Source organism: Chanodichthys erythropterus, chromosome 6 (assembly GCF_024489055.1).
Source record: "Chanodichthys erythropterus isolate Z2021 chromosome 6, ASM2448905v1, whole genome shotgun sequence".
Classification (NCBI taxonomy): Eukaryota; Metazoa; Chordata; class Actinopteri; order Cypriniformes; family Xenocyprididae; genus Chanodichthys; species Chanodichthys erythropterus.
This window is the reverse complement of record NC_090226.1, coordinates 32,551,213-32,571,282: the sequence shown is the minus strand read 5'-3', so window position 1 is coordinate 32,571,282 and position 20,070 is coordinate 32,551,213. Positions and strand designations below refer to the sequence as shown.

Genomic DNA, 20,070 nt, shown 5'->3' with positions numbered 1-20,070 from the left:
TTATAATTTGTTTTTTTCAGTATGTTTTTTTTACAGGTTCCTTAAAGCAACAAGAGTGATTTTAGCCAACAACCATGTTCACATTTATTTTATTCACTAAATATCAAAACTACCCACTTGAAAAAAATACTTATACCGATTGTATTGTGTATTTTTTCTCTTTGCCTAAATAACTTGCTGCAGTTAAACATTTAACTAGAATACCATATTTTTACATTTCCTTAATATGACAAGACAAAAGGTTTCATTTAAGACTTTTGAGTATACTTCAAAATAGTGATTCACATACAATATCAATAGATTCACATTACAAATTGTATTAAAGATTACTTTTTCAACAACACCTATTACACTAAAATATCTACCACTTACTAAAAGATAAAAAAATATATAAACATTATTTTAAAAAGTGGAACTTTATGAGAAAACTAAATTTGTTGTGATGTGGTACTGTAATATTCCTAACCTTATTCTATCATATTCATTCAATGTCAAGGTTATTAATCATGAATTTTACATTTCATATTTTAAATAACTTCTTACATCAAAGCCAGCTTGTGAAGGTATAAAGAAGCATAATCACTTGATTTAATGGTAAAAAAAAAATGTTTGCAAAACTGGGATTCTCTGCACCAAAACCCTATAAAGCAAAAATGGCAAATACAGTTGCAGTAAATATAATTCAACCCCCCGATTTTGAAGATATTCTGGTGTTGTGAACAAAATGTTATAAAAAAATATCAACAAGGCATCATTAAATAGTCATTTAAAGTTTATTATTACATTATGAATATTTCTGAGTATAAATTTGTCTGTTCAAAAGAAAACAAAAATAAAAAAGAAATTAAAACATCCATGTACAAAATGACTCCACTCCCAGAAGTATCACTTTTTATTACCTCCAAAAAATGTTGCCTGTACTACAATTACTTACAAGCTTGACACCTCTCCACTATCAGCCCTATGTGCTTTGTGCAAAAGCTTCCAGCTAACTGATATCTGTTGGTTCCCGTGCTGCCACTGCTTCTTCAAATCTTACCAAAGATGGGATTTAAATCTGGAGACTGAACAAGCCACTTAAGAACATTCCAGATCAGATCACTAAACCAAGCCTATAAAGGTAATTTGGTATAATGGCCATCAAACTTCAGTGTACGAAGTATCCATGATGCCGGTCACATGGTCAAGATTTCCAGTTTCTGCAGCATCAAAGCACCCCACAACGAAACTGACCCACATGTTCGACCGTAGCGATGGTGTTAGTTATAAGCCTTGACTTTCGTGTGCCAGACACACCACTGATCCATGGGTCCAAAAAGTTCCAGAACTCCACAGGTCTTTCCAAATTTCTTCCAGACTATTCACTTCAGCCTTTTTGACCAGTTCTTCTTAGTTAAAGGATTAGTTCACTAAGCTTTACTCACCCTCAAGCCATCCTAGATGTATATGACTTTCTTCTTTCTGATGAACAATCACAGAAATATTAATAAACATCTGAGCTTCATAATGGCATTGATAGGGATCAATGAGTATGATCCATCAAGTTATGAAGTAAAATATGTTACTTCTGCCAGACCACCTTCCATACCGAATTTAAGAGGAAAGTGTAAACTGGCGTCACGTCAGTTACACTTTTTCCATAAGTTGAATAGGGAAGGCGTAGGATGTAGCATAAGCTTTGTGTACTGCAAGAGTTTTACACTTTCTGCGTACGTTGAACACAGAAGGCGGCTTGTGCAGAAGCTAGATATTTTACTATTTTAAAGCTCGGATGTGTCAGGATATTTATGAATATTTCTGAGATTATGTTCATCAGAAAGAAGAAAGTCATATACATATAAAGTCCTATAAAGTCATTCTGGTCCCTGATTTGTTCTCATTGTATATGCTTTCTTTGGGGGCTATTCTTTCTAAACATGGGGTGTCATTTCATTTTTATGCTGATGACACCCAAATTTATCTGCCCTTAAAGAAAAACGACAAAAAAGCTTTAAGCTCATTATCAGCATGCTTGTCTGATATTAAGTCTTGGTTTTCTAATTTTTTGCATCTAAACAAGAGCAAAACTGAGGTTATTGTTTTCGGGCCTACAGATGTGTTAAATTCTGCTGGTGACCTGGGAGATTTGGTCCCTTATGTAAAACACTTGTTATTTTTGATTCTGCCCTTAAATTTGACAAACTTAAGACTTATCTAAGGCTAAGAGTTTTCTAACATTTGCAGAGTTTGAGAGAGTGATCCATTCGTTTATTTAATTTAGACTTTACTATTGTAATTCTCATTATATTGGAATGAGCCAATCCAATATTAGTCATCTTCAGATGGTCCAAAATGCAGCAGCCAGGCTGTTGACTGGAACACGGAAATTTAATCATATTTCCCCAATATTGTAAGTGTTGCACTGGCTCCCGGTTTGTTATAGAATTGGTTTTAAAATCCTGCTTGTTTTTAAAGTCCTAAATGGATCAGCTCCAAAATATCTCTCTGAACTTTTGAAATTAAATAACTCTGCTAGATCATTAAGGTCATCTTATCTTTTTCTATTATTGGTCCAAAATTGTGGAATAGTCTTCCTCTATCTTTAAGACTACTATCCACAGAGTCTGAATTGAAATCTAAGTTGAAAACGTATTTTTTTCTCTCAGGCCAACAGCCTGTATTTGATTTTTAACACTGATTTTTAAATTAAATTAAACATTTTGCACTGCAGCCTTTGTTTGTTTGTTTGTTTTTTAGATATTTATCCTCTTGTACAGCACAAAGGCCAGCTACTGTTGTACTTATTGTGCTGTATAAATACAATTTTGATTTGATTTGATACACCTAGGTTAGTTTGAGGGTGAGTAAAACTTGGGCTAATTTTCATTTCAAAATGAACTAATCCTTTAAGGAGCCTGGACATGAAGTCCTTTCTTGTTTAGCACTTTTCTTATAGTCCTTACTGAAATGCTTTTTTCATTCTTTCATCAGGCCATTTTGCACGTCTTTAGAAGTAAAACAAAGGTTTTTCTCAGGTGCTCTGATCGAACAGGTCAAAGTTTGAATTGTTATATACTTGCACTAGCATATTGTATATGACAATTTAGTTCAAACTTTGACCTGTGGAGGGCAGTAATACAATATAATATACAATATAATAATTCTAATAGAGAAGAAGAAGAGAGCTAGTTCAAGATGAGCATTTATGGTTAAAATGTATAAAAAAAAATATTTTATTTTTTTTTTAGAAAATGAGCGATGGTTTCTCTAGATAAGACCCTTATTTCTCGTCTGGGATCGTGTAGAGCTCTTTGAAGCTGCAATGAAACTGTAATTTTGACCTTCATCTGTCTGGAGGCCATTGAAGTCCACTATATGGAGAAAAATTCTGGAAAGTTTTCATCAAAAACCTTAATTTCTTTTCAACAGAAGAGAGAAGGACATGAAAATCTTGGATGACATGGGGGTGAGTAAATTATCAGGGAAATTACGTACCAAATAGCGGAAGTGAACCACTATCAATGTCGTATTATTTGATAAAAATGTGTTTGTGTGTGTTTTTCACTCACTTTCCCGACGAGCGTGACTGACGTGCTGCAAGCAGAGAGCTGTAGTGTAGCCCAGTTCATTTCTGCTCGCCTTCAGCGTTCTACATTCGCGGCAGATTGACGCAAGTGCCGTTATGAACAAAACCAACAATTCAAAAACAAAAATATAAAAGCAAGGAGAGCAACGTTTTGTCGCCTTCTCCTGCGCCATCATTACTAAGCAACGGAGTAAACAGCTGGCGGTTTGTTGACGTAAACGAACCGCGGTTTGGACCCAAATAATATAATGTGAACACAGTCCAGTGGGAGCAGGGGGAGGGGGAAGCAATCGAACTCGGGTTCGGTTCAAACAATCAAACCAAGTGTGAAAGCACCCAAAGTGTCATAAACAACTAGATATTCACTTCATGTTCTGTACACACCGTGCAGAATTATTGTAAATACATTACATGCATTTTTCGGGAGGTAATTTGGTTGTAGAATGCGCTTTTTGTCACTCCTGTAAATGAATGAACTCTGTGTGAATTCAGAAGAGGACTAAGCATTAACAGGTGAACTGACAACCAAATTAAGCTCCAATGTGTACGTGGCCATAATGACATATTTTCTATATGCCACTATACTGATAATCTCTGGATCTTCAGAAAAGCTTATATGGTTAAGGCAGGAACACACCAAGCCAACGGTCAGTTTTTCTTCGTCGGCCAAGTTTTCTCAGTGTGTTCCGCACCGCCGGCTGAAGTTGGTCCTCGTTGGCTTTTTTTCAGCCGATTCGACATGTGGAATCGGCGTTGGAGCTTGTCGGTCCGTCGGGCCATCTGATCTTTCTGATTGGCTGTTCAGCTACTTCCGTCTGCTGTTCGGAAAGGCATTTCATCTCACGCAGGTGCAGAACTGACGTGCTACTTGGTCGTTGGCTGTTTAGCGTCGGTTTGGTGTGTCAGGGCAACTTTGGACACAGACGCTGCCAACGTGAGCCAACCCTGCAGCTTACTTTCGTCGCCACTAGTTCGTCGGCGTCGGCGTGGTGTGTTCTGGCCTTTACAGTCTCTGGGGGCCTTTGATTGCATCTGAATCTATCTATCTAGACTGTATATAGACTAAGATTTTAAAAAACAGTGTGAATGTGGCACCTTATCATTGTAAGCCAATACAATTATGAACAGCGTAACTTGGTATAATCCATTTAGTCTTCATATCATACAGGATTTCACAATTTGGTGATGCAATGAAAAACAAATGATAAACTTGTTTGGTATAATCAGTCTTGACCAAGTATTCGTGAGTTGAATACCAAAAAAGATCCATCAAGACATTTATTTCTGATTGTAAATTGTAACTACCGAGTAAATGAGAGTAGTACCCTTTCAAGTACCCACAAGCTCAAACTGTTCGAAAGCTACAAACTTCATTTTTCACCCTTCAAATCCTCATTCACTTTTACCTTTACTCGATGCCATGCATTACTAAGCACTCCACGCAAGTTCCAGATAGGGGCAACAGTATCTGGCTGCGTGTTGTAACTACTGTCCACTGCTTTGCATACAATCTCCAGCTCTCGAGCCCTATGAGGAATTGGAATGTCTATCTCCCATAGCTTCCAAGCCCAGGCTTTTCCAGGTGGAGGAGGAGGAGCAGGGTGTTGTCCCTTATCACCAGTGCGAAGTTCGGCAACATGCCATGTCTTCCCACCATCTATTGAGACGTCTACTCTGACAACCTCTCTTCCTCCCCCACTCCATGCATAGCCTTTTACAGTCACCTCCCTGTCACTGCTGTCTACTGAGTTTCCCTCTGCCGGATGAGTGATTGCTGACTGAATGGGGAGTTCCTGTATGGCTGGTGCCGATTTAAAGTCCACAGTGTCCCAGTCGGTACCTGGAGAAAAGCCTTTGTAATCATTCTGCTGCCAGTGACTCTTGCTCTCTTCTTCACTCACAACAATTTTCCCCAACCACTTGACGTTACGGGCTCCAACAATTCCAGGCACGACCACACGGACAGGGTAGCCATGGTCAGGCGGAAGGTCCTCCCCGTTCATCTCATACGCAAGAAGAACGTCACCTTCCTCACTCACAGCCTTGTTCAGTGGAATAGATGCGCCATATGCTGTACCGCTCACATCCCTGTCCAACCCTTCAAACTGGACATGTTGAGCCTTCGCTGCTACCTCTGGTCCAAAGCCATAGTGCAACAGTACATCCCGCAGACGTGCGCCTGACCACGTAGCATTGCTTATTGCGGCAATGCCCCAATTGAGTCCTTTCACTTGCTTGACTGTGTTCATCTCAGACCGACGGTTCCCAGCACACTGAAGCGTTGCTGTAATTGTGTGTTTTGGAAAACAAGACTTCAGCTCGCTTAGTGTAAGTGATGCTACTCCACCAGGGAGACCCTCAATCTCCAACCTGTATGTTTCTGGATCCACCCTGGGCACTGGAAGATGATTCCGCTTAAAAAATATGACTGAGGGGGTGATGTAGTTATCAGAAAGTATAGAAGCAGGTGGTTCGGCATTGAAAGGTTTCAGACTGTTGATCTGAAGAGCAGGGTGACGTGTCGGCTCGGCAGAGTAAGGGTCTGAAGTGTTTGCGCTCTCTTGCTTCTTGAGACCCTCTGTATTAAGAACACCAATTTTATACTCCGAGAGGATTTCTAGAACATGGTCTTGCTCATGAACGGCATATAATGCCCAGTACGGTTCCAGAGCTCCACCTGCAGCCAGAAGTATTTTGTCGCCACCGGGGTGCATGGCTACAAATTCAGTAATATCGTAGACTTCCCCTTTATAGGTAACCCACACGCCACTGTCAAGGGAGCAATGTTTTGTGACATCTTCTAGGGTGTACACAGGAAGAGCTGAAGTCTGCGTCACTGGTAGCTGTGCTGAAGAAGCTGCCCACTCAACCTGAACAAAAAGACACAATAAAGTCGATTACTCAATAAGTCAAGGACACACTGTAATTTTATTTTACAATTGTTCCTTTACTTGTCTGATTGTATAATAGGAGCCCAGGGAGATCTTAATCAAAGAGTGTGAGACATCAATGGTCTTTTATGTCAAACTCTATGATCTTAGCTAAGACTTTAGTAATGATTGACAGTGTTTGATGTTCCAGTTCGTTTCGACATCCTTATTTACACAAACTTTAAAGGGGACATGACATTTTTTTTATGAATCCATAAAAGTCATAACTTTGTTATGTTATTTATATATATATATATATATATATATATATATATATATATATATATATATATATATATATATATATATATATATATATATATATGTGTGTTACATATTGTGGTGTGCACAGTAATACAACACTGTTTGCCAACCGCCACAACAGCAAAAAGAGCAGAAGAAGAACAGCACATACACAAATGACTTGAGTGCTTGAAAACTAATGGGGCGTTCACACCAGATGCGACTTGCGCAAATAAATTTCACTATTCACGCGTAGTTGGACGCTTGAACATTTTGCGTTTACTCCCTTCATTTGCACGCGAAATTCACTTCACAACAGACGTGAATTCGCATCATGAGATGGGCTCTCCCTCTCCTTTAAATATGTATCCCAGACTCTTCCACTTCTTTATGCACACTTTCTCTGAATAAAAACAACAGGAAGCTTTAGAACGTTATGATTCTTTTGTGACAAATCATGATTCGGATCGCGTGCCAAACCGCCAATCTGCTGAATCATGTGACTTTGGCGCTCCAAACCACTGATTCGACATGCTGATTCATTACGCTCCGAAGCTTCCTGAAGAAGTGTTTTGAAATCGGCCATCACTATATAAGTCATTATTTTGTTTTTTTTGGTGCACCAAAAATATTCTTGTGGCTTTATAATATTAATATTGAACCACTGTACTCACATGAACTGATTTAAATATATTTTAGTACCTTTATGGATCTTGAGAGAGGAAATGTCATTGTTCCCTATGGAGGCCTCACTGAGTCATCGGATTTCATCAAAAAATCTTAATTTGCATTCCAAAGATTAACGAAGGTCTTGCGGGTGTGGAACAGCATGAGGGTGAGTAATAAATGACATAATTTTCATTTTCGGGTGAACTAACCCTTTAACATTTAAGGCTGTGTCTGAAATCACCCCATTTAAACAAGGCACTAATTGAGGGTACAGCCATTTGTAGTGATGTCTGAAACCATAGTGGACCTTATCAAGTGAACTCATTCAATCCCCACAATGCACCGCAATAACGAGTGTACAACCGATGTAAGCACAACGGCTGGAGAACACCCATAATGCGCTGTAAGGGTCGCACAGAATTAATTCCTGCATCTTGCCAGAAGATGGCGCCCGCAGATGAATCATCCATCCATTTTCCAAACCGCTGATCCAATGTGGTTGCAACATAACATCATACAGGTATAAATTCCTTTTTAATTGATTTTTAAATTGTTTAAATAAGGTTTATACATTGACAGAGTTCAAGATAAATATTTTCTACTGGAGCTGATTATTATTATGATTATTAAACAGCAAACACAAACTATGCAAAAGCGGCAGCCCTTCCGGTGCACTCAGTGTCTGAATTCACTCACTCGTTTTCACTAATATAGTTTACTTGAGGAGGGAATATGTAGGGAATAGTGAATGAAGGTATTTTGAAAACAGCCAAAGTTCACTAGAATTAATGTTTTTGAATGTTTAAATCAAGTTTATGTGGAGAAAATTATGACACACCTAAAGTTTTATTTTTCATTATTCTATTTATTTTGTACTTTTATAACACAAGGTGCTTTTCAGTTTTGTAACATTTTCCTCCTGATTGGCTCTACAAGCAACTAAATCATGGGGTGTACTTAGTTTGTCACCCATGGCTTCTTTTTCTTTTTATTTATTTTTCCTAAATAAATAATGACACAGTGTAATATGTCCTGTGTTGTTGTTCATCTGAGCTTGTATTTACCTAATTTTAAGACCTGCCAAGGACCAGGCAATATATCATGTATATACATATATATATATATATATAAGATACATAATACATATTTGCAAAACATGATTATTCTTCTCCCTCATTCTCAGGCATAAGTAATGAAAGAGGTACGTACACATAACTCTTACCATACCAGACCCTTAGTAGATAGATTAGTTTGGTTAATGTTCAGATTAATTTGTACAGATAATTTTTTTAATAGTTTTTAAATTACTCTTGAGAAAACGTGGCAAGACTTGGGTCAACAGGAGCGCCGTTTCTGCCATCTAGGCATGCTTGAAACAATCCTTTCGGTCACCAGTTTTGTGCAATTTTAACAACTTTTTGACAGGTTTTGTAACAGGTGTTTTCATCCATTGTGTGACAATGCTGTTATTTTCAATAGATCTATATATGAATCAGCCAACTGCTGTATTTCCTTTTTATATCTTTAGAGTTCTTTCCAAATTTTTTTTTTTTTTTAATTGGGGAAAATGTCTCACCTTGCCTTGGTGGTGCTTATAGGCCAGAACAGCTCCGGTACCGGCCAGCAGCCCTGCCAGCGCAAATCTAAACTTCGGCACCCTGTCACTGAAGTATTTCTGCCTTCCATGTCCACCGGTGCTCCTCCAGCGAGAGGAAAGATGCCCATCCCACACAGACAAGGATGGGATAATGCTCTTTGAAATCCTGGAACTGAGAGTTTAGAGAAGTTTATGCAACAATTTCATAACAAACATCATTAATTTCAAACCTCCTAATTTCTGCACAAGAAAGAGAATCTGGCCTTGTCATTTTAATAATTTACATTAAACAAAAATGATTAAATCAAGTTTAAGTAAACCATGAATCCTAGAAAAATAAACTTTCATATGTCTTATTTAGAAACACATAAATGATAAAGAACAAAGGTTTTTATGAAATGGCAGTATTACCTTTGACTCCTGATAAGGAAGACCGGAGCAAGACCTTGGCAATTCTTTAGGTTCTGCATTGCACTTTCTGAGTAAAGAGAGAAAGAAGAACACCAAGATGTCAAAGTACAATGACACCGTTCAAAAGCTCTGGTGATCTGTTATGATGAATCCACAGTCAAATGCTCAATTAGTTATATAACAGATATAAGGAACTTCTCACTTTCCCTTATGCATGCATACTCTTCAAAAACGGTGCTGACACACTTTAAAATAATTATTGAAATGTATATATTTAAATCATAGACTGTAAAACATATGGACGTAGTGTCCGTGACGTCACCCATAGAGTTCTGAACAGCAGTTTTGAAGCGAAAATGAGGCCATCTTAGCTGCGCGTCACCGCACATCCCTCACGGATAACTGAAAATGGGTAAAGAGGCGGGATGTAGTTGGAGCCCATGCGACTTGTTGCTGAAACCACGCCCGCCTAGCATATCTATCTTAGATACTATATAAAATATTAATAAAGATAACAATATCATTAGAAAGTACTAAAGGTTTACTGTCAATCTACAGTGTTTTTAAGTTAACATTATAGATGCTCTAACACCAGTAGGCTAATTAATTTGTGTGGGGTGTGCAAATAACACAAACAAAATCAACTGGGACTTCATACCTTTAATGAAATAGAGATCGCGAGATGAATCCAATCCGTTGCACTTGGGTAAAATGTCCATTTCAAAATATAAAAAACCTACTTTTTGTTCATGAAAACGTTAAATCCATGAAATCTTTATATATTACCCCTCGTTTGCATTACATATCGTCGGAATGATTTGCTCTCCATCATCGTTCTTCAAGAAAGGATGCAATCTGAGCATCGTTTATAATGTAAGACTCTATACGCACATATATAACTTAGGTAACTTACCAGATATCTGTATAACTCTCAAATGTTCTCTCAAACTAATGAGCATGTATCCAAAGTATAATTTTTCTAAATAGTGTCACAGTTTTAGTTATATCCAAGCAGTGCTGTCGGAGTTGTACTATATCCTCCTGGTATTGTCATTGTAGTAAATCTCAGGAACAAAACTTTTAGCCAATGCCACAACAATCCAACAACGTGTGTTCCGCATGCGAGAACATGTACACAGACTGACATTTGTCTCGAGTATGCAACAAGCCATTTATTGTATAAAATAATCCAGAAAAAAAGACACAAATATGACTGAGATGCCAAATTCAGTGGCTGAAATGAGCTGAGGTAACATGACGGCTCACAGACCGCAGCGCCAATCCACCTGTCACTCAAGTGACCACGCCCTTAATTATGCAGAACTTTAAGGCTTAGTATAATTTAAACAGATGAATTATAAAAAAAAATCACATCATTTAGGGCAAAATTAGCAGTATAGACCAAAACACGATTTGAACCAGACTGTAAACATGTTTTTTTCTGCTGTAAACTTGGCTGTTTTAACATTATGGTCAATGAGATTCTGCTCCCTTTTACAGCCTGTCCCTAGCGGCCAATCGATGAATCGCAGTTTAAATTACTTCCGCATTGGCTTCACGAGAAACTGGGGGAGGTTGCCGCTTGGTTTAAATTGAATAATAAAGAATGAACTTCGTAAGACCTTCGTGCATCTTTGGAACACAAATCAAGATATTTTTGATGAAATACGATGGCTCAGTTGTTCAGATTGCCGAAGTCAAGTGATTCTCAGTAAACAAGGTCTTGTTGCGTCATAAGTGTTTCGGAATTTCAATAGTTCACGTGACTTTGGCAGTTTGATACACGCTACAAACCACTGATTCAAAACAAAAGATTCGTAAAGCTTCGAAGCTTCATGAGGCAGTGTTTTGAAATCGCCCATCACTAGATATTGTTGAATAAAGTCCTTATTTAGTTTTTTTGGCGCACAAAAAGTATTCTCGTCACTTCATAACATTAAAGATGAACCACTGTAGTCACATGAACTGTTTTAAATATGTCTTTAGTAGCTTTCTGGGCATCTGAAAGTGTTAATTATCTTGGTGTCAATGGAGGCCTCACTGAGTCATCAGATTACATCAAAAATATCTTAATTTGTGTTCTGAAGATGAACTCGTCTTACGGGTGTGGAACGACATGAGTGTGAGTAATTAATGACAGAATTTTCCTTTTTGGGTGAACTAACCCTTTAATGTTAGCTTGCTCATTGTGTGCAAGAGCATGATCTATGCAAGTCATCTTCATATAAACAAGAAATTATGCTTCTAAACACAGGTTCAAACCACACAAGTTTATGAATGTTTGTTGGAAGTGTGGTTTCAGGAAATGCTTCGCAATGAAACGTCAAATTGTACCAACATAATTTTGGCCAGGCTGTCTTGCAAAAATGAGAGAACTAACTAAATATTAGTAATAACTGATTATGTTGTAGTCAGTCAGGGTGTGCTTTTTTGGCACTTTTTTCTTCTTTTTTTTGTCAGATAAATACCTTGACCAAGTTTAGTGTTTTGTTCTTCCTTCATCTTCAAAATATTTTTAAAAATGCACATGATTTGTAGAGTAGGACAAATGATCAAATTTCTAACTAGGTCAGGTACAAAAAGAATACCTCGACAATCAAGCTAGTATCGTTTTATCAACTCTCGGTCATCATATAACTCCAATAAATCTATATATTTGTTGGAAAGTGTGTGGTCTCATCTCTGTCCATCTTGTTACTCCTAACTAGGATACGTCTCCAGCACTCTTAAGTAATACTGGAGCTGAGACCTAGTCTTAACACTTAGGAACCTTTATGAATCAGACTTATTCTTTGTGTTTTTTGGTTTCGACCAACTTTTTCCACTTTATGTAACTTCTAGCTAGAAAGTACTATTGTAGTTATTAAATATTCACTTAGTTATCAGAAAGCTCTCTTTTTTTGTTGAGAGATGTTTTGTTGTAGATTATTAAACCAGTATGTTGCCTCAGAAGTCTCTCCAAAATCATTTTCATGATATACCCTTGTGCGCAAATGCTGCCTGTAAAGTCAATGCCAGCTTTCGGACACTGCCCGCATTTAATTTGAGGGATAGAAGTACAGTGTTTTCAATAGATTTTGCTGTTGTTTAACAACATGCCAGATGCTCAACTAATGAAATGTCTTTTCTAAAGACTTTCAGTAGAGAAAAACTCCATAGAACAGTTATGAAAGTTGTGAGTTTTGAAAATTACAAGTTAATACTGAAATTTAAAAAAATGTGATGCTTTGAGCACGGTTGAGTGGATTTCTAAACACCTCTGATTGGCTATCGTTTTCACGCGCTCAACAGATATGTCTGTGATTGGCTACAATGATCAACGTTTCAGAAACATGTTGTAAATAGACATCAATCAAGCACCGGCCTGCTTTCAAACGCTCCCGCTTTCAAATTCAAACACTTCTGTGTGCTTTCAAAAGTTCCCTTGACCACTGTAGCCAATCACAGACATATCTGATGAGCGTGTGAACACAATGGCCAATCAGAGGTGTTTATTAATCCGCTCAACAGCACTCAAAGCATCACATTTGTAAAATTTCAGTACCGACTTGTTATCGAAGTCAGTACTTTTGACAACACTAATTCAGTATGGCATCTACACTGATTAAGGTCTAATTAGTAGAGAGTGCAAGACAAGAAATGGGTCTATATTTGATAAGGAAGGGATCTTGTTATGCAAACAAGGTCAGTTCTGTAAGCAGACGGGACAAAATATCTAATGTGTTAAAATAAAAGTCTTGCATAAGTGGCTATTGACACTTTTCTAAATTGCCAAAGAATGGGTGACTAAATATGATTGTGATATCCAATCAAGAGGTCTTTAGCAATAATGCATCAATCTTGTGAAACTTCCCTTATTTTAGGGGCCTATATTCCCTACAAAAATGTGAGTCAAGTTTATTAATTAAAAGAAAGTGTTTAATATGAGGTTCAATAAGGTTCTTAGGACTTATAAAGAAGAATGGGGTCAACAGAGCCATTCCTTCCTAAATGTACCTTTCAGTTTACCAGCAATATATTAAACATGAAACACTTGGTGAGTTTAAAAGTATAGTGCATGGATCTACAGACTAACCATCATGACTCATCAAAACTTTTTCATCAAAACATTCGTCTTATCACTGCAACCACATGTAAGCCTGCTGGGTCATGACCCCCCCCCCCAAAAAAAACTCCTAAAACTCCAATGAAAAGAGAAGTCAAGCTGTAGTCACTTAAAGCGCTGAATCTCAGAATGATTCACACCCCATGTTTAAACTTTGCAACATTCATTTACTCACTCCAACATCACATATCAGTCTATTAGCTTTATGTCAACGATGGGCTACTGGCTTTAAAACGGTTAATGACCACCATAAACATATATTTGCACATGATAAGAAAAGGGTGTTAAGCAGAAAGACTACTGGCATAGAGAAAGTCTCTTGGAAATAAAATGATCAAACTAAAGCCTAATTTTAAATACCAAACAGCCATGTGAAATGACCCAAAGAAAGGTTTAGATGGACTGACATGATTGCGTCATAATGGATTACACACTTGTTTTGGTTCATGCAGTTCTTGTGTACAGAAAACATTAACCTTGCTCTCAGGGCCAGCAGTGTGGAATCTTGGTTTCTCAGCATTTTCATTAACTAGGCCACATAAAGAGCCAAAAACAAATCCCACTGACTCCATTTCAACGCACTACTGAAATATCTACCAATATTAAGCCAACTTTAATATTAAACTATAAAACACTGGATTGAGTAATACTGTAATTAATTGTGTCCAGGGATGTTTTGTCACATTTCTGTGACTGAAGAGTGTTCCGAGTTGAATAGGGTGTTTTCACGATACATAATCAATCCGGAAGTCGGCCATATTGGTGGGAGTGAACGTCAACAATGCTCTGAACCGAACAGAACTCGCAAATTTAGCTGAAAATGGTCAGTTATTGTCGCGTTTTGGGCTGTACTAATTGGCCGGACCGGGAAAACATTTGGAGTACTATAGAATGCCAAAACTTATAATAAATCAAGAAAAAGTGTGCAAAAAATTGTCTGAGGAAAGAAGGCATTTGTGGTTGGCCAGGACTTCCAGGGCAAGAATCTTAACAACATTCGTGTTTGCTCTTATCATTTCTCGTCATGTAGGTGAAATATTAGGCTAATATCTTATATAATTTTGTAGTGTAGTAGTATACACTCCTATTGATATTACGTTGTTGTTTGTTAAATTTTTGGCTTAAAAAATGATTCTAATCTCATTTCATAACCTAGTCCAATAGTACAAAACTTAAGTTACATATCTTTTGTGTTAATGGTGCTTTATTTATTATTATTGTATTCTAGGTAAAAGATCTGGGCCCTCATTTATCAACAGTGCGTAGAAAAGGTTCTACATTTTGTCCAACGAATGAAATTTAGAATGTGCCTAAGTACAAGAACATCGGCATTTATCAAACGTGCGCACGCAGTTCTTACACACATGAGTAAGCAATCATTGTTGATAAATCCCACATGTGCGTAAGTGCCATGCTCGTTCACATTCAAGGTCATTAGCATTCGGAAACGCCTCCAATTAACCATATATGGTGACAAAACTTCCCTTTAAAAGTCACGTGATTGTGTTTTTTCCTCACCACAATAATAGCAAAGAGAGCTCTTGCCAAGCAGATCAGCATGATCTTGGAAAACGTGCTCTCTGGAGCGCATTGTTTGCAAAGTCTTCCAATAATGCAAGATAAAATAAAGATAAAGTTTACTTAATTTTTACTTAAGTTTTTGCACACATAAACTATTTAAGTAAATTTCAAATATGGGTTTAAGTTACTCTACATAGCTGAGATAAGTAAAATTATAAGTAACTTGAACTTTATCAGTAAAAAGTTGAGTAATTTCTATTTAATTTAAAACTCTCTTGCAATACATTTCACACAAAACAATATAACACTGAATGAAACCATGCTGTTGATGTGTATGCTTTTACTTAGAAACATCTAAGCAGATAATACGAAAGATATTGTGTAGACATCATATCTACACATTAAAAGTAATGCTATAGTTGAACACAGAGACCTCAATACTTGGTACACAACACACAATGACGGTAACATTCGATGGAACATTTTTGAGTGTGATTGTGGCATTTTGAGTAGAAAATGAGCTCCAAATGTCACAAAATGTTAAGTTACTAAACCTAACCACAAAAGCAATGATAAAACAGCTGGAAAACAGCAAAAAATTTACCTCATTAATTATTCAAGGCCAAGTGCATGATGGGAACACCAGTATCAGAAAAGTTGAGTAGTTTAACTTAATTTTATAATGTTGATGTTTACACTGTAATTTCTACAAGCTTAAAATGAGTACTACTAAATAACTTGCATTTGTTTTGTTTTGTTTTGTTTTTCTGTATTATTTACTAATAATAATTTTATAAATTTTTAAAAATGTTTTATAAATAATGGAAACACAGGACATGTGGATTGCTTAATGCATACTGTGACTGATTTTACTGTGAAAATGATTTTGGTGTGTAGTGTCACTATTCTACCACTAGATTATCTGCGTAAGCATGCTCAGAGGTGTGCTTATATTTACACACATTTCTACGTTTAAGTACAAGTTGGTGAATCCCACACTTTGCGTGAAACTGTTCTTGCGCACTCACTACGCACAAATCTGTCCGTACGCACCATTGATAAATGAGGGCCCTGACCTGTACAAGATCAGCTCGTACGGATCTTTACCACCTATTAACTTTAGTTTGTCAAAATATTGCGGCCTTTCCTGCTTACTAAGTCCTTCTCTATATGATTTAGCAGCTTTTTTCCATGGTTTAGACATTGTAAATAAGTAGAACAATATCTTCAGTAGTACATTAACCATGCAATCCATGCTGTTGTTTACATCCGAGTATCTCCAGTATAGCCGTGCATGATTACTGATGTAGGTGCAAAAAATTTCCCCTTCAATTAGTTCTATCATGACAACTCTCTGAGTGTTTGGCATGTTAATGGATATGATAGTGCTGATATATTTATTTGATCTTGGTGGAACAGATCTGCTACACTGCTGCTGCTGTTCAATACAGCATACATGAATTACCCATAGCAGAGCTATACAGGTGGAGCTGGGGAAGGTGGAGGGTTTCTGAAGGCACGCCACACTGCTATAGTAAATGCTGACCAAGTATTTGAACGTTGAGCAGCAAGCACATTGGCTACTGATACAGCAGAAACCAATCAGCTGTACCTTGTAAAGAATGACGTGATTGAAAGCAGATTAGGTTAAAAACATATCAGCCCAAGCAATCTACAGCTTCATGACAGAACACTGCATTTCGTCCTCAAAAGATTAGTTCTTAAAATTGTTATTCTACGCGAAAGTGAGTCTTTCTTGATGTTTGTCCAACACACCCTCACACTTGTCATTTAGTAGTGGGAAATGAATTAAATCACTTTTTAGTAAGGTTACTTACACCAGGCATAGTTTAAATAAACGTTCTAGCTGCTTCGCAAGATCAATCTCCTCCTTTAAGAAGTTAAAATGCATGTTGATATAAAAAGCCGCAGTTTGAGAAAGCTGAATTATCTTGTCAGATGTCCGCAGTACTCTGCTATAAAAGTTAAACATATGCTTTACACTTAAGGTATTATACTCCAATACACTACAGTTTACTGTAGTAAAAACTAAAGTATACTATAGTATTTATTACAGTTTATCAGTTAGCATTCATTAAGTGTTGTAAATAAGTATAACATATAACAATTTATAATAGTATGGTTCAAAAACTCTATAGAATTTACTATAAATTACTATAGTATTTTTATATACATATAGTATATACATTTTTTTCATGTGGGGGAAAAAAGAAAATATGGAAACACTTTCAAAAAGAACTATTTTGGAATTCGTTCTAAAATGGAACTACTTTTATTATAACTTATAAAATGCATCCATGCATATATTGTAATCAAAAGCGATTAAATAAAACATTTATATATCATTAGTAGGCTAAAAACACAAAAGAAAAAAGAAGAAAAAAGTCATGTGCATCTCAAAACACATCCTACTGAGTTTTGATTCAGCATAACACTTGACAAACGAACACACACACAATGTTGCTTCGAATTCCAACCACTAACGACTTCGCTTTTATCCATTGATAACTAGGAGAGCGTAGTCTTACTGTAATTAAACTGCAGTCCGCGGAGAAGCAGAATACGCCATGAGCTCGCGATGTCGACCCTTCTCTGTCCGCTTGGAAAAGTGAACTGATACGCACGAGTGTGACGTGGACGCAGCCTGCGACATCATCGCGAGATCTTGTGCTTTTGTTTTGTTTTTTTTTAATATATAAATGTATCAGATGTATATTCTTTTGCAGGTATACAAACACCTCAACAATTGGTAATCTAGCTAATTTTAGTACCACGCATTAAGCATTTGTCATTTTCTAGAACATTCCATGGATGAAGGTAAACACTGATTATGCTGCCTCTTAATCTTTTAATACCATTGAGAGGAAAAAGCAGATTCACAGCCAGCCAAAACTTAAGTATATATATATATATATATATATATATATATATATATATATATATATATATATATATATATATATATATATATATATATATATAGTCACCAAGGCTGCCTTTCTTTATTTAATCAATATTATGGTAAAATTAATAATAAATATTCTATTGGGATATATTTTAAATGATCAAAGCTGAACTGCATCATTACTCTTCTTAAAAGGTTAGTTCACCCAAAAATTTAATTATTAATTACTCCCCCTCATGTCGTTCCACACCCGTAAAACCTTTGTTCATCTTCAGAACACAAATTAAGATATTTTTTATGAAATCCGATGGCTCAGTGAGGCCTGCATAGGGAGCAATGACATTTCCTCTCTCAAGATCCATTAATGTACTAAAAACATATTTAAATCAGTTCATGTGAGTACAGTGGTTCAATATTAATATTATAAAGTGACGAGAATTTTTTTGGTGTACCCAAAAAAAAAAAAAAAAAAGATGGCCGATTTCAAAACACTGCTTCAGGAAGCTTCAGAGCGTTATAAATCTTTTGTGTCGAATCATGATTCGGAGCGGAACGTGATTTCAGGAGTTTGACCGTTTGACACGCGATCCGAATCATGATTCGACACAAAAGATTCATAACGCTCTGAAGCTTCATGAAGCAGTGCTAAATAAGTCATTATTTTCTTTTTTTTTGGCGCACCAAAAATATTCGCTTTATAATATTAATATTGCACCACTGTAGACTGTACTCACATGAACAGATTTAAATATGTTTTTAGTACATAATCAGGGTTCCCACTCTTTTTCAGCGATCATTTTCCAGGACTTTTCCAGGAAATTTTCAATTTTACAACAATGGGAATAAAAGACTTGGATTATGCCCTAAAGTAATATATTGCTCTCTAAGTCTTTAAAAGTTTTATTGCCATGACTTAACTATAAAATCAGTTTTTAATACGAGTTCTTAATCATACATTATGACTATGGAAGATTGTTTATGTAAAAAAAAAAGGTTATTGCGACTTACTTTACTTTTTATCTCGCTATTCTGATTTTTATTTCTCGCAATTGCAAGTATATATCTCACAATTCTAAGAAACAAAGTAAGAATCGCAAGATATAAACTGTAAAATGCCACAAAAAAATAATAATTGCGAAAAAAAAAAAGGTCAGAATAACGTGGTATAAACTTGCAATTCTGACTTTTTTCCTGGCAATTGCAAGCTTATATCACAATTATGTAATCTCGCAATTGTAAGAAAAATATTTAGACTTGTGAGATAAAAATTTGCAATTAGGCTAACATTTTGTATTTATTGTGGCGAAAACAAGATTTCCATAGTTTATATATATATATATATATATATATATATATATATATATATACAGCTATGGAAAAAATTAAGAGACCACTCCAAGTTAAGAAATCAATGTTAAGTGGTCTCTTAATTTTTTCCATAGCTGTATATATATATATATATATATATATATATATATATTACTGTCATATGAACAATTATATAGGCCTTAAACATTATTATATTATTATTTTATTGTTTGGCATCCTAAAACACCTAAAACGATGTAGAATTTATATCACAACTAAAAAGATGTTTGAACCCTCTTTAATGTCCAGGTACAAGTCAATGTTGTTTCTTTGTTGAATTTGCACACTGTACATGGGTTGAAGCTCTTAATTTTTAGCTTCCAAAGTGCACCAGATTGATGCATTTAACCTTAAAATACACTAAATTTTCTTACGGGGGTGCATGCCACCAGACCCCCCTGGTATAAACAGCTCGTGAAAATTAAAATAATAAATATTGCAAATAATATTTGTGTTATTTATCTCACTTTGTATTTTGTAATGTTATTTTTTTCAAAATAGTGTAATAGTTTTTGTAGTTAGGCCTATTGGCTAGTTATTTTGGTGAATTATTAAAACCAGACCAAAAATCCCAATAATAAAATAAAATCATAATATTTATTAATGTAAAATGTGAAACCCACAATAATAATAATAATAAATAAAAAAAGTACTGTCCCCGTTTTTTAATTAATAGATAATAACAAATGAGATTTTGGTGGTATTTTGACCACTCACATAGGAAATGTCCCCGGT

The 20,070-nt window shown here is 36.0% G+C and overlaps 1 protein-coding gene across 2 annotated transcripts; it reads right to left on the bottom strand.

The window, feature by feature from the left end:
* Positions 1–70: 70 nt before the first annotated feature.
* suox (sulfite oxidase) lies at positions 71–17,661 on the bottom strand. 2 transcript variants are annotated; one of them, XM_067388675.1, is made up of 4 exons: positions 17,591–17,661; positions 9,416–9,482; positions 8,989–9,176; positions 71–6,435 (listed from the first exon to the last, which is right to left on the bottom strand). In XM_067388675.1, exons 3-4 carry the CDS (start codon positions 9,130–9,132, stop codon positions 4,936–4,938), a joined length of 1,644 nt encoding a protein of 547 aa, XP_067244776.1. In that variant the 5' UTR covers positions 9,133–9,176; positions 9,416–9,482; positions 17,591–17,661; the 3' UTR covers positions 71–4,935. The 2 variants fall into 2 exon arrangements, with proteins under 2 accessions (XP_067244776.1, XP_067244775.1); XM_067388674.1 differs by having other exon boundaries at positions 72–6,435; positions 8,984–9,176; positions 17,591–17,655.
* Between the last annotated feature and the right edge of the window lie 2,409 nt (positions 17,662–20,070).

What these genes read in the sequence shown, in the direction of transcription:
- suox (XM_067388674.1), bottom strand. Translation starts at nt 9,474, where the DNA reads ATGCAGAACCTAAAGAATTGCCAAGGTCTTGCTCCGGTCTTCCTTATC. An exon ending in TTCCTTATCAGGAGTCAAAG is followed by an intron (nt 9,177 to 9,415) that starts GTAATACTGCCA and finishes CTAAACTCTCAG; the next exon opens with TTCCAGGATTTCAAAGAGCA. An exon ending in ATAAGCACCACCAAGGCAAG is followed by an intron (nt 6,436 to 8,983) that starts GTGAGACATTTT and finishes CTTTTTGTTCAG; the next exon opens with GTTGAGTGGGCAGCTTCTTC.